The sequence below is a fragment of the Asterias rubens genome, chromosome 10 (genome assembly GCF_902459465.1).
Source record: "Asterias rubens chromosome 10, eAstRub1.3, whole genome shotgun sequence".
In the NCBI taxonomy this organism is placed as follows: Eukaryota; Metazoa; Echinodermata; class Asteroidea; order Forcipulatida; family Asteriidae; genus Asterias; species Asterias rubens.
This window is the reverse complement of record NC_047071.1, coordinates 1,154,403-1,169,409: the sequence shown is the minus strand read 5'-3', so window position 1 is coordinate 1,169,409 and position 15,007 is coordinate 1,154,403. Positions and strand designations below refer to the sequence as shown.

At 39.2% G+C, this 15,007-nt stretch overlaps 2 protein-coding genes across 2 annotated transcripts in view; both read right to left on the bottom strand.

The window, feature by feature from the left end:
• LOC117295436 (laminin-like protein epi-1) overlaps positions 1-3,264 on the bottom strand; it is a 49,481-nt gene extending 46,217 nt beyond the window's left edge. The window contains exons 1-2 of the mRNA XM_033778091.1: positions 3,034-3,264; positions 1,860-2,174 (exon numbers count right to left, since the gene is read on the bottom strand). Coding sequence (XP_033633982.1) covers positions 1,860-2,174; positions 3,034-3,114 — 396 coding nt within the window. The 5' untranslated portion in view covers positions 3,115-3,264. The remainder of the gene's footprint in view (positions 1-1,859; positions 2,175-3,033) is intronic.
• A 3,508-nt stretch (positions 3,265-6,772) lies between these two features.
• Positions 6,773-14,342, bottom strand: LOC117296196 (protein TTE1956-like). The gene is made up of 4 exons (XM_033779091.1): positions 13,664-14,342; positions 10,366-10,490; positions 8,259-8,389; positions 6,773-7,076 (listed from the first exon to the last, which is right to left on the bottom strand). The coding sequence occupies exons 1-4, from the start codon at positions 14,257-14,259 to the stop codon at positions 6,861-6,863; spliced, it is 1,068 nt and encodes a 355-aa protein (XP_033634982.1). The 5' UTR covers positions 14,260-14,342; the 3' UTR covers positions 6,773-6,860.
• Positions 14,343-15,007: the final 665 nt, after the last annotated feature.

Sequence of the window (15,007 nt, the reverse complement as noted above, 5' to 3'; positions counted from 1 at the left end):
CCACTTTACCAATTACTAAAGTGCGCGTACAGTTCAGGCGCATTTGTCACATTTTAAATTGACGAAGTGACCTAATGTACAGTATCAACAACCTAATTTCACAAAGTGACCTATCGATAGATCTCACCAAATACATCGAATTGTACAAAGAACTCTGCCGGCAAAACACTTTCTTTTCTTTTTTTCCTGAAGTGACCTTTTGTGTTTAGGAATTAATTACTATTTAAAATAGTAATAACAAAACAGGAATTTGAAAAAAACTGCAAAGTAAAAAGATTTTCTTCAAACATTTTGTTTTTAACTGCGGACGAGATACAGTACTCATTTCGATGAACAAGTGACAATTTTTTTTTTTTTCAAACATTTTCACTTCTGGGAAAAACCCTGAACAGGACACACCCAAAAAATGTAAATACTATTTAGTAATTGTTAACAAAATAGTTTTATTGATTTTTTTGGGAGTTGCCTTTATGTATACATAATATTGGAGAGTATTCACAAAATGCCTGCTTGATAAATTAATTCAGCATACACACGGTAGCAGATGGCTGAGAATTACGCATACATTAATAGGGCTGCTGTTCCAACAGAGAAAAGAACAATGACTTTCTAGCTCCAAGCCATTAAAGTAAATTCATCCACACCCTAGAATGTCAAATGAGTCACAGATTCAGACAAGACAGCTGTTGAGTTAGTAAGCAAATTATGTAAACATCTGCTTGCATTTGTGCGCACACAAATTATTATGATTTGCATTTTTTTTTAAAGGTTTGTATATTTTGAGTAGCAACTAGTAATTGTTTAGGCGATTTTTTGCATCCTGCATCTGTTAAATAGACCTACATGTACTGTACAAATACCATGGTGTGGCTATTACAGTTTTAAAATATTACATAACCCTTTTAGGGACTGTAGTGGCCACAAGACGAAAACATGCAAGAGGCTTTAACCGAAATGTCCATCAAACAAAATCCCAAACGCCACATGGTTTGACCTACCTCCATATATGTCAAGAGGTCAAAGTAAAGGTCATGTCCAGATACACAATTTCCAATTTAGTATTGTTTTGAAACAAAAAAAATTCTTTCCTGTTTATCTGCTTAGCACATTAAGCAACTTCGGATTGTAAGAGAGTTAAGCTCCACAGGGTAGTTGGGAAATTAACAGATTTAACAAGTGTATTGATTGAGCTACATGCTGTAGTAACTGTGGTATTATTAAGTCTACATGTTGATGTACCATAAGGGCCCAATTTCATGGCTCTGTTTATCTAAAGCAAAAAATCAGTGCTTTAACCGTAAGCAGGGAATTCTGCCCTTACGTCAAGCGTATTTCATTGGTTAGCAGGGAATTCAGACTTGTGCGCCTGGGTTCTCCTTGAAACTAGGCTTTTTGAGCTTACAAGGATAGAGCAGAATTTCGGCAATTGCATGTAAGGCAGAGAATGGTGATCGTATGGGCAAAATTCTGCGGAAAAGACAGTGGACAAAATTGGTAATTACTCAAAATAATTTTTTGCATAAAACCTTACTTGGTAACGAGTAATGGAGAGAGGTTGATGGTATAAAACGTTGTGAGAAACGGTCCCTCTGAAGTAACTTAGTTTTCGGGAAAGAAGTAATTTTCCACGAATTTGATTTTGTGACCTCAGATTTAGAACTTGAGGTCTCGAAATCAAGCATCAGAAAGCACACAACTTCGTGTGACAAGGATGTTTTTCTTTCATTATTATCTCGCAACTTCGATGACCGATTGAGCTGAAATTTTCACAGGTTTGTTATTTTATGCATATGTTGAGACTGGTCTTTGACAATTACCAATAGTGTCCAGTGTCTTTAAATTGGGCCCTTAGATTTTACCTCTTGTAAGTCTATAGTGATGTCCGTGTCAGGGCTAAGCATAGCAGCGTTCAAGAGGAAGTTCCTCGATGCACTTTGCCACCACGTGTAGACTTCCCCAGTTGCCGAGTCTTGATCCACCATATTCTCTGGACCATGGGCCAATTCCGGATCGCTAGCGTCACATGTAGAAGCCAAACGCTGATCCGGTGGCTTGGAGATCTCAATGTGAGCGTAGAAGCTCTGTGGGGAGTTGAGCCCGCAGGTTATCCTGGCCTGTATGGGTTTATTGAGGGCAACGTTGACTGGTGCAACCTGTGCTGAGCTATGATGGATCTGTAGGGATGGAACGGAGTGAGTGTTTGAAGCTTTGCGACAGTGTGGGTCATCATAAGAAAAAGTACAAACTTTTTGGTTACAACCATGTATAATTAACTCTTTGCCATGGGTAAAAAAACAAAATTGATATTCTTTATCCCGATACAAATTTAACATCTGTTTTATCATTGCTGTTCCCCGCTGACTGCCAAAACATATAGGGTTCGATCGAACTGCCTCTAGCTACCGGGCAATCTTGGTAGTCTAGTTGGTAACATACTGTTCTAGAATTGCCATGGTCGTGGGTTTGAATCCCACCCGAGATGCCTGTGAGTGTGATATTTTTTCATAGAACTCGGGAACGTACTGAGTATACAGTGCTAACAGTAACACACATCGATGTACATGTATGGGTAAAAACCAAAATTACTATTCTTTATCCCGATACAAATTTACCATTTTATTTATAAATTATTTATAATTATTGGACAAAACTACAAAATACTCTTAGAACTTTCAGCCCCATCAACAAAAATTGTGCGATCCAAAAGCTTCGACCGACCCGAGACCCAGTAGTAACTGGGGCGCTGTACTCCTTTTTTCGAAATTTGTCATTTATATACATCCGATATGAAAAATTTTCGAAAAAAGGAGTACAGCGCCCCAGCAATACTGGGTCTACCTCGACCCTATTATTTTGGGATTGTTACAAACTAACGATCATGGTCAGTGTTCCTTAACAGAAGCTCTACTGCACGAAACTATAGATATAAGATATTTGAATCAGTGCCTACACTCTCCTACGGAACGGTCGGTTAACGGTTAGTACACACGGAATATAGATACAGTCAGATAAACACAAGATAGTGGTACGCACCTGTTGCAAGCAAAACAAACTGATGAGTACACCTTCCCAAAACACGTCGTATTTCCTTCCTATCTTCGCCATTTTTAACATCCAGTAATCTATGTTTCGTGTAGCTTTTGGGTACTAGTTGTGCAACATCGGAGTCAATCGACTCGGAGCCTTTCATAAGAGTGACAACAAGAAGATTGCTAAATAAAACTTGTTTTAGGACTTCTCGACGGCACAGACACTTCCACTCTCAACGGCCGTCCATGTTGTAAAATGACTTTCGCTTATTGTTGTCACTCATTTGCATATCAAAGTGATTGACGGCTAGGTACAGTTGCCCCTTTTGTGCATCTAAGTTCCCCAAAACTGAAGCAACGTTGGGCTTATGTAATCATCAGTTATTCCCCAATACGAAGATTTCAACAATTAATGAGGATCACACTTTTTTTTATCAAGTTTTCTCTTGAAAAGGGAAGAATTGGTCTTAATATCAACAGAGGGCGCTCGTTAAACTCACCGAGCAACGGTTTAGAAGGACGGCCCAAATGACGCGTTGCTATACCAACCGATTTTGTTGAAGTGAAACTGTTTATCCAGAAAATCATGCATGGCTAGTTGCATGAACTTGCGCTGACCTTACAAAATCCAACTTTAAACTTAAAACAATAGGTCTAGGTGCAATTAGAAAAACGGTTTCTTTCAGTCGGGCTATACACGATATGTGTTTTTACATATCAAATGACACTAACATTTTTTTAATAACAATTAAAACACAATCAAACAAAAGCAGGTGCAAACAAAGACTAATAAACAGAAAATAACAGCTTGCATTGACGTCATGTTGAGGCCTATAATAGTTCAAAAGCTGTACACTCGTTCATTCGTTATGCACATTTTGTTGAATAGTTTCCATAATTATTTCTACTTGTTTGTCAATGATGTGTCCTTTGCACTTTTTAAAATCGTCATGCTTTATTGGTGTGAAGTGTGTGTGATTTTTACTGATGAAAGCATATAAAATAATAATAAATGGTAGCATTAAAGGGTTACTACTGTTATCCAGCCACAGTTAGCTCAGTAAATTCCCATATTTCGTTTTATGCAGTTTCCTGCAAAATTATTTCTTCTCCGTTGATTGAATGTGAATGCCAATGTGGTGAATCTCCAAAGTGAGGAGCTTGGGCCATAGATGCGATTGGCTCGATTTCAAATCGTGAGGGTTGTAACGACGTGCAGGAATTAGCCAATCGGAGTTGCCAAGCTTTCAGGAGTTTTCCAAGCTATTGTTTTTATCCTTAATAAAACTCCAGGAATTTTTGATTTAGATCATCGAGCCTTCATTTGTTTCGAGACGGAAAACCTGCGTTTCGGGGGGAAACAAAATCAGTTCTCTTTTTACAAAAGAAAAAAAGGATCTTCAAAACGGCGCGCTGGAATTATCAAATCTTGTTCTGACTTCTTCAAGTATTTTGCAGAAGCCTTAAAGGGAACGTTGCCTTGGATCGGTCGAGTTGGTCTTTGAAAAGCGTTCTGTAACCGTTTTGTTATAAAATCGATATGGTTAGAAAGATGTTGTAAAAGTAGAATACAATGATCTACACAAATATGCCTCGAAATTGCGTGATTTTCTTTTAACCTCGTCGACTAACACGGTCGGCCATTATGGGAGTCAAATGTTTTACTCCCATCATGGAGGAAGACCTTCCTCCTTCTCCCATAAATGCCCGACCGTGTTAGTTCGCGCCGTAAAATGAAAACCGTGCAATTTTGAGTGATACTTGTGTGGATCAATATATTGTACTGTTAAAACATCTTTCTAACCATATGCTTTTCATAACAAACGGTTTCAAACGCTGTCTATAGACCAACTCGTCCGATCCAAGGCAACAGGTTCCTTTAATTTCCGCCAATATTGCAATATGAAACTTTTCTTGCTACCAAGTCTGTATCCGAAATCATCAACAATTAAGAAAAACATCACAGAGGTATTTTCTAGACGGAACACTGAAATTTTAACAGCTTTGCCAGATTTCATTTTTCATGAGATGACTAGTTTAGATGATCTATAGCTATGCTCATCATATGGAGCAGAACCCCTACTATGTTTCGGTGTTACTATTTTACCAATTGGCCCCCAAAAACCTGCTACAACATTTCTAAGCACAAACAAGTGTTCAACTGTAGAGCAGAATTATCAAACAAACTAAATCCAGCTTCAAATTAAAGCCTAAACAAAACAAATTAAACACAAAACACCATGCACCAATATGAAATATAATATTTGTTTATTCAACTTTAGAACTCAACAACTTGGGATTTATTTAAGTTATATATTTGTCATTAGACTTTCTCTAGTTTACTCTGTCAACTCGGCCATAGTTTTTCTTTCAAAACTTGATACCATCCAAAACAGTGCTGGTAAAGCTATACTTTTCCTCCCCGGGAGAACTTCCACACACACTCTTTTATCTACTCTTGGCTGGGAGTCTTAAAGTGCCAGGATAAATTTTCGCTTAAACATTTTAGTATATAAAAGTCTTACTTCTACACTGCCTCCTCAACTTTGTAATGTTTTTAATTATGCTGCCACTGCCCATTCATACAGCACCATATCTGTCTCACAAGGTAATTTAGTCCCCCCACTACTTAAAATCAACTCAGGTAAACGTAAATTTCCTGCTCGTGGGGTCAACTCATTCAACAACTTACACTGAAAAATCCCTTGCCATGCACTGTAGCAAATTTTAAAGTTCAATACACAAGTTAGATTTTTTAATATAGTGGGGCTTGTGTTGTTTTTCCTGGCTGGACCAGAATTGTAATCATTGTCTATAAAATTGTATTTTGCTGTTGTAAATGTGTTGTGCTGTTGAGTATTGTGGTATAATTATCCATAGTCTTTATTTAAATTTGGCTGTTTTTCTATTTTTAATATTAATTAATATTTTATATACATATTTTTATATTAAAACAATTTTTTAATTTTAATGTGTATGTAGTTGCTGGGCACCTCTGAAAAACAGTGTTTCACTGAGAGGTTTCCCCAGGGTAAAGAAGAAATAAATAAAACTGTTAGAAAAGACCCCCATTTGAAGTAATGGAGGTTTATAGAAAGAAGTAATTTGTCACACAAAAAAAGTTGAATCGAGATAGGCTTCAGGTACATGTATGCGGCCCTTCTGAGTCATACTTGTTTGTTTTTTCTTAGTTAACAAATTTCTGGTTATGTGGCTATAAAGGTTGCTCAAAGGTGAACTTGTATACTGTAGCACACAAACCTGAGGGAACCTGTAAGTTTATCGGGTACTTGCAATCTGGACCAGAAACACTGTGATTAACCCCTACTCTTCCACGATTAGCCTCACTGTGTTCTTTAATGCACTCTACTGAAGGACAAAGCAATTATGGCAGCAATTTCTTGATCCGAATCATATTTATAGATATTAAACCATTGATCATTTGTAACAGAAAGCCTGGCACTACATGTATATCTCTTGTGGGAGTTTGCCTAGGCCCCTTGACAGGAAGATCAACAAACCAACAAAAAACAAACCAACAAACAAACAAACACCCCCCACCCCCAACCCCACAAAATATTATATATATATATTTATAAATCACCACTTTACTAATATTAGTTCATAGCCACAAATTGTTTCTAAAATAGAAACTTTGATTGGCTGTAATTTTCCCGCTTCTTTCTGGATCCTTCCCTTAATCCCTTTCTCCTCTCTTTTTCTATAAATGGACATGTGTTTGTTTGTACTTGTTTTATGCTTCTGAAGAAGGTCCGGTTTGGATCGAAAGCTAAGGCCATCTACCCTACTCATTATATATCTTTAGACGCGTTACTTTTTCACAAATGAAGCTACCATCATCCCATAATAGCTTGGGTGGTAGTTAGCATACACCTTGGAACTCCAACTACTCAGTGATGCCTCCCTCATCAAACCATGCAACATTACCATCCCTGTGTAGCCACAAGAGAGGGCGCTATTTACATACCCCGCTGCTGTTTTCAAGAGTGCCTCTTCATCTAAAGTAGCTGCCCACTGGCTGCAAGCCTGTGGGACAGAAAGACAGTGAATTGACAAAATCAGATTATATCAATATCGGACAACCATTGGTTTTTATGAGCACATTTTCAAACCATTTAGTTTTCAAGAAACATGCAAATAATCAGTGAAAATGTGTAAAATGTGTAAAACAAATGCTTTTCGAATGAGCACATTTACTCAAACCATTTAGTTAAAAAAAAAAGTACTTTTAAAATTTGTTAAGTAGGCCTAAACAGCAAGGTGATCAAAATAAATTCTGAGAATGGCAGTATTTCTGACTGTTTTGGGGTATCTCCATAGTGATTGTTCTTACCCAACACACCACACTAAACAACTTCTGATGAATCAACACAAATAAAATAATATTTCAGACTACTTTAGTGCACTAACTGTACAACCCTAAAAATGTCCTACAAAATAGTGTTACGGTGATGAGGAGCGATTTTCACAGTACATGTAGTATATCAAAATGCTACACAAAGTGTATCAGTTGCTGCTCTAAAAATCATCAAATACAACACAGTGTGCACAAAACATGTTAATTCTGAACATTTTGCAACAAAATGGCTGGATGAAGGCATTCACTGCATATGGTCAACTTTGGGGCTTTAAATAGATGTATTAATATTATGTGTACCCTGTCTCAAATAGTCTAAGTCAAATTCAGTTTTGTTATGCACTCATTTTTGGCTGACTTTTGGAATTTTACCAAAATAAATGCACTTGGAGGGTATTAAACTCAGTGGGGTTCTAATGTGAGGTAAGACTTGTTTTCCTATTTTTATAAGAACTCCATTTGGCCAAAATAACCCTCTTGACAAAACTGGATCCCACTCAACCTCATGATCCAGGGACCAAAACCTGTTGAATTTTGCTCAGTCTGAAACCATAATCAGGGCCCAATTTCAAAAGCTGCTTAAGCAGAAAATTTGCTTGACGACTTTCTGCTACACAGAAATGAGCAGGATACCAGTCACAAATGGTACATGTCACAGTGGTAGTTTGGCTGGTAACATTATTCTGGTAAGCATATATTTGTTGCGCGTGGCATTTTTTTGTGCTTAAAGTAGCTCTATTAAAATGGGCCCACAGGTTACAGAAGTGCCCCTGTGACTTGTTGCACACCCTGGGCGGTCTGGATATCATTTCATTTAGCCCACAAATGTCACGCACGTAAAATGTACTCACTTGATCAAATGGCTCAGCGCTGGGTGAAAAGCCATAGGGCCCGTTTTTATCGTGTGTATGGGCAAGATCAGCACTTATGATGACTACGACCCGTTGCCTTAGTAACAACAGCTTCTGGTGAAGCGAGGCTCCTGCGATAAATTTTGACAATAAAATGGAAGAATTATTACCAATACTCTGCAAAAGGTTTTATTTAAGGTATGTGCCTTGAATTACATGTTTAAGATGGCAAGGTCAGGAAAGCGCACCCGTGGGCGCCCTCTGCTCCGCTACAAAGATTTAGTCAAAAGGACCATAAAAGCAGCGGGCATACCAGCTGATTGGGAATGCCTGGCCAAAGACCGGCCTGCCTGGCGACGGCTTCTCCAACAGGGCGCTGGGCATATTCACGATTCATGGGCCCATAGCCAGGAGGAGCGTCGTGCACGAAGGCACGCCCGTGCTGTAGGACGACCTCTGCAGGCATCATCTGACAAGATGGCCTGAAGATGAGAAAGGACAGTTTTTCACCCCCAAATTTGAATCTAAAAATGGCTTCTGATCCTGCTCTACATGTACTCAATTTTTCTTTGATCAACCCCAAATGATTTGTACCATAATGTTTACACGTTGCTGATTACTTTTACCATCCTTGCATTGGGACCATGTCTCAAGAGTGATTACTATGGGAGTATTGCCCGGCTGGTTGGTTTACATTTACACAATGATCAAATACAGCATAGTGCATCAGATCCTCAAACCATCTAAAGCAAACACAGTTTTGTTTTTGCGAGACCCCCGACAAGAGACAAAAATTCACATCTCCTGTTTTTTTGTTGGGGGATATTCATGTAGGAAGGTCTCTGACATGAGCAATAAAGTGTTTGTTCTTGTAAGATTTATAAGGCAAGCCAAGGCACACGCCTGCTGAACTTTGATTAATGGACAATTTCTATGAGCACTACATGTTTGATCAAGGGAATTTTAATTTCTCTAGGGGCACCTTCCTTTACTCAGTAATGCATCAGATTGTTTCAATGTTTCTGGAAAAGTTCAAAGCACCAAGAATGTTTTTTTTTTTTTTTTTTTTACAATACATTAACAGCCGGAGCTGCATAGCTGGTATCGTAAGCCCTTTCGGCTTCAGGCTCTGTCGTTTCGTCTGAAGTCCTGAGTGTGTACACGCACAGCATGCGCAAAAGTCCTATCAAAACAACCGCAGGGCCAAGCTAGCCTGAAGCCGAATCCAAAGCCAAAGCCTTCGTTTTGAAAAGGACCATAACACTTTACAAAGATTCTACCTTGTGATTGGTTTAGAGTGCGTCACATGGCAGCTTCTTGGTACCTGGGCATCAAGACCAAAGCTCTCAGCATGGAAATTCTAAATCTAAAGAGAGGGATGTTCCAAGCCTTTTGTGTACAAAGTATTTCTTGACTTTCTTGACTTTGGGAGGAACCCGGTTATGCTACAATGTACACTGTAAAGGTCTGTATACATATGAAATATGAGAAGTCGCCTGACACACAAGGCCTGAAGGCAACTTCAAGGTGAGGGCTACAATTATTTTTTCCAGAGGCTGTTGCCACCTATTCCTAGGGCTGAAACAGGGTTACCCCTTTCACAGTTCATACGAATGTAGGCTTGGGTATCATCAATTCGAAGCCTGGCTGGTAGAGCAGAAAGCACTACCTCCCCAATTTTATGTAGCAAGTGTCACGACCAGGATCCGAACCCACACCCTGCTGATCAAACACCAGTGCTTGAATCCGGTACTCTTAACCGCTCGGCCATGACACTGCCATGACACTGCCAAAACTTTTGACTGTGAGTGTGAAGTACTGCAGTAATGGAAAAAGAAATCACTTTTTATCCCCAAAATTTGAATCTGAGAAGCGTTCCAAGACAATTCTGTCCTGTAACGGAAATTGTTTAGCTCACAAGAAAGACATCCTGTTCACAAGAAGTACAAAAAACAATTTGATTGTTCCATGTATTCGTATACAAAATATTGCGCTCCCGCAACCCATCAATGGCTGCGCAGCCAAAGGGCAGAGTACAGCACTTGGAACGATCTCTAATGTCAATCATCCTAATAGCAAGGAAATTTAACCTAAAGTTCTCTTTTACCTAAGTGGAGGAGTTCAGGAATCATTTGGACGCTTTGGTTGTAGCGACGACTTGGTTGAGAGATGATCATTGCCTTCATTGTCTCAAGACCTGAGACAAATGACAGCGGGATAACTTCACCCCATCTGTAAATAAAAGACCAAGTTTTATTCAAAAGGGAAAGTTTGGCAATTAAAATGAATGTATGCTTTTCCAACTACATACACCCTCAACGTCAACACACAGTCAAGATGATGCTCTCATGCACGAAAATGGTCCTCAAGCTGGACGTAAACCCTCTAGCTGTCGATCTCACCGTCGGTCTCACCATGAACTCTTCCTAACTTAAATGTAGGATTATTCATATGACTTTGGACATGTTCAGTTCCGTATCCATGACGCTAGGACACATTAAACCCATCCTAAGTTAGGACGAGTTACTCATCCTAACTCAAGATATGACTAATCAAAGTGTTTCATGAAATCGGCTGCATGGCCATCTGACCCTTGCTACAGTAGACTGAGGAGATTAAGCTCACAGTACATAAGCTATGGGGTGTCCTGATACTACAAGCTGTAAAAACACAAGTAACCCAGGCACCCAAATGCTAGCCCATCCAAATCACCATTACTTCCATTGTGGCAATACAAAAACACAATCTCAAAATGACTTTTTTTTTTGGACTTTGGTAGTCTTCATGAACAACTTGAAGAGAAAACATACATTGGAGCTGGTTTGACATGTTTGAACTTTATTGACCTGTCATATTTGTGGCCAGTGACCCCCCCCCCCCCTCTACTATGGCTGTGCCCCCTCTCCATTTACACATAAGATTAAATGTTGCCAGAGAAAAAAGTAAAAATGAATTACAAGCTTTTAATGAATTAACTTCAATGCTTTCAAAACTTACATTACAAACTTTTCATAATACTTACATTGTCGGACAATCTTATATAAAAAAAAGTAAATGGCAAAAGAGTGCTGACAACAGTAAAATCCATACGAAAAACTAACTTTGTACATTGCAATTGGCCAGAAGTGCCCCAACCCCCGGACAATTTTTGCAACCCTTAGTGCCCCCTAAATATTTACAATGTACAGGAGCTGCTGTTGGGGGTTAACTTTAAAAATTGATATTTTTTTTATTTGTACTACAAATAAAAATCACTGGGACACCTATTTACCCTGGTATTCTCACTTGGTGAACAGAAAATCTGTACAAATTTTGACTCAATTGGTCATCAAAGTTGCAAAAGAATAAAAAGAAAAAACCTTGTTGCACAAAATTACGGATAATTCTTCCTGTGTGCACATAACCGCTCCTGATTGTCAGCGATCTCAAAAATGTACCTTTTGAAATGAAATTTCATGATGTTATTGCATACCTATAATTTTCTGTCTATTTATAAATTAAAAAATTAGAAACGAATTAAAAATACAACTAGGAATACTTTCCTTTTAAATGTATCAAGGCTAAGCTCACAACAGGGTAAGCTACAGCCAATCCTTTGTGATGGAGTGAATCATGTAAATGGTGCTCTCTGCTTCGTTACAGGACAACACTAAGCACTTCAGTGATGAGATTGATTCACTCGTCAGTCGAACTGTCACACATTTCTCGAGTAACCATGGTAACTCGTGACAGAATGGAATAATGAAACAATCTGGAGCCAGTTCAATCTCCCATTTGTGTCCAATGGGGAAATTCACTGGATGAGAACAGGGACGGTCAATGTAAGACTTTTATGCTGTGTGAATTCGCATTGATGACGTCAATGAATTAGTGTCAAGTAAACATAAACCTGGGTAATAAGCTCAGCTGAGAGTTTATCATCACACACTATACAGTACTGATCACATTTTGTGTACCATTGTGCAGGTGTCAGAACTTTTTTGGATGAGATTGTTGAACAAAGACTTCAGTTTCTAGTTAGAAACACAATCGCCATCAGATTGAGCACTTTGAGCTGACAGAACCATTACATTTATTGAACTTATGATGCTTCTGACTTTCTTCAGAAGTTCAGATTATTCAAGAGTCCAAGTAGGCCTACATGTATTTGCACAGGCTCTATAATGTATACAAATAAAATGCTAGTTTATAAACCCCAAAGACAACTGTCTGGCTTGTCAGAACGGGGGCCTCGAGGGAAATCTAAAAAGGATCCCTACAGACAATTGCAGGCCTGTATGCTTCGTTTTTTAAAGGGCAAGGGCACGAAGGCGTTTCCTCCTTGGTAAAGGGCATCCTATGAGGAAATTGTAACTTTCTACTGGAGCATTTCAAGGGCCCCAAGGCAATGACCAGAGGGCATGGAGGCAATCGCCTTCGTTGCCTCTGTGAAGTATCAGGCCTGCAATTGATTGCTGTTGAGAACTTATTTTGACTGCAGGCAACAGGCACATAAAGGATACAAAACAAATTAAAATGTTGATTTGAAAAATGTAATACTTATGACAAGGACTTAGCAATAGGGTCAAAGATTGGTTTTTGTCAATTAGCGATAATCGTAACCTGGAGGGAGGATGGAGGGTTACAATTATTGCAACTGTTGTCATAAAATGCTGATTTATTGGCAAAATTATCAAAAGATACAAAAAAAGTCACCTGTGAAGGTTTCAACAATACAGTCAGCCTTCACAAGAACATACACAATTCTTATTTAGTGAGGTGCCAGTTGGTAACCAACTGCATCTCATTCACAAACGGAAACCAACTCTTTGAAATCTAAATCATTTCTCTGACTCACTAGAAACTATAAAAAGGCTCCCAGTGTTCATGGCAGGGGAGCATTAATTCTAAATTCCTAGAAGTATGTAAAACTGTTATTATTCCGCAGTAGAACTATGAGGTTGGTTTAGCTACCCAGGAAAATTTGTATCGTCTCCACGAATGTGAACAAACCTCATAGTTTTAGGAGTAGCTTACAAGTACCCGTTACATTTACTACAGGTAACAAGTAGGTATTCGGACAGATGGAAATCACCTACTCCTAAAACTATGAGATTTGTTCCGCTATCATCTCCACGGTGGAGATAGCGGAACGATCATATCATAGTTCTAATCTAGGAGTAGAAATTACTTTGGGGTCATTTAGTACCACGTCCAAAGTAAGGGTAGCTCATCTATAACCCTAGTATAATTATTTATATTCTACAGACAAAATGAGTTACACATAACAGTGGCAGATAGAGACTAGTGTAGTACGGTAGAGTACTTAGTAGTTAGTAGTCATGTAGGGCCTAGTAGAAAGTACTGTACCTTGATATACAAGTACGTAGTAGTACAGGCCTACCTAAAAAAGAAAAATACATCACCTCAATGGGAAAGGGTCATCAGCTTGCCCAGGAGCCCCAAAGGCACTTAGACCACTGATATTCTCACCAGCGTTACGAAGCTCTTTGGCTACACTCTGGCTAGAAACACTGTCCAAATTCACCGATAATGTATACGGCCCCGCGTAGTTGTCCGTATCAGCAGACCCATAGCCCTTGGGATTCAAGTAGAAGAGAAAATTGTCCTGATCCGCAATGCCGTGCGGGGTGCTAAGAAGAATCAGGTCTGGATTGAGTTTACTGATGAGGTCACCGACCGCTCGAGCCGAGTCGTGAAGTAGCCAGGCCTCTTCTAAGGCCGTCTTGTTTGTCGTGTTGAAGTGTTTGGGATTAAAGGCAATTCCCCCGTGTGGAAGAACGAATGCCCCGACAACTGCTCCGACGGAACTTTTTACGGCAGACATGTTATTTTTAACTGAGTAACTGTCATGACTGTCGTCATCAGTGTCGGTGACAGTATTGTGACCGTGCTGATCCTGCTGCTGACATGCAGTTAATGTTACAACTAAACTTAGTAGTAGTAGTAGTAGTAGGATGGCAATTGATGAATGTTCTTGTTTCATTATAAGGTTATTCATCCAGTAATTCACCGACCCTTTTTAGTTTTAGTGACACTGATTCGTTGTGAATGGTGTGAAGTTACCAAACATGTTTTGACAGCTAACGGATTGGCACAGTCATATCACTGGAGGGCGGTCTATAACATTAAATCCAGACCTTTTCGAAAACTCGGCTTCCACCTGTTTGGTTCCGTGGGCTCTTCGGCATGTTTGAAGCACGAAAGAGCGCGTAAATTATGACTGGCAGAGCCTCCGGACTAAAGCTGTAGTTTCGCAAAGACCATACTATAGAGCTCACATTATTTTTTGGGAAGAGTCTGTGTCGATGTCGTAAGTTATTTTCGATTACACTCCAGTTTATCCTGAACGTCCGATGAAAACATTTGCTGCAATTTTTTAAAGTTGCGCTGTGTATGCAAATACAAATGCGTTCAGATGACTGTGATTGAATAAAAAAAAGGGTGCGGTCGCGTCCGCGCGATAGTAGGACCAACCGAGAAGGCGATCGAGATCCTTTAACGCACGGCCATGACCAAGGTACGAACGTCACTGGACCTTACAATTATTATCACTCTTTTAGTCCCGAAAAATGAAACAGTCTCACTATTTTTGCCGAGTTGTATAGGCTAAGATGTTTGGGCAAAAAAAAAAAAAAAACGGGGCGAAAAAACCTCAAAGGGGAATTTGACGTAGAAACTTCCATCTGGTTCCATCGGCAGTGGACACCGGTAATTACTCAAAACAATATTGTTAGCATAAAAACTTA

Excerpts from the sequence above, each read along its gene's own strand:
- LOC117296196 (XM_033779091.1), bottom strand. The coding sequence starts at position 14,259 with ATGAATAACCTTATAATGAAACAAGAACATTCATCAATTGCCATCCTA. Across the intron at positions 8,390-10,365 it reads TCCTGAACTCCTCCACTTAG|GAGCCTCGCTTCACCAGAAG; the intron begins GTAAAAGAGAAC and ends AATTTATCGCAG. Across the intron at positions 7,077-8,258 it reads GCGCTGAGCCATTTGATCAA|GCTTGCAGCCAGTGGGCAGC; the intron begins GTGAGTACATTT and ends TCTGTCCCACAG.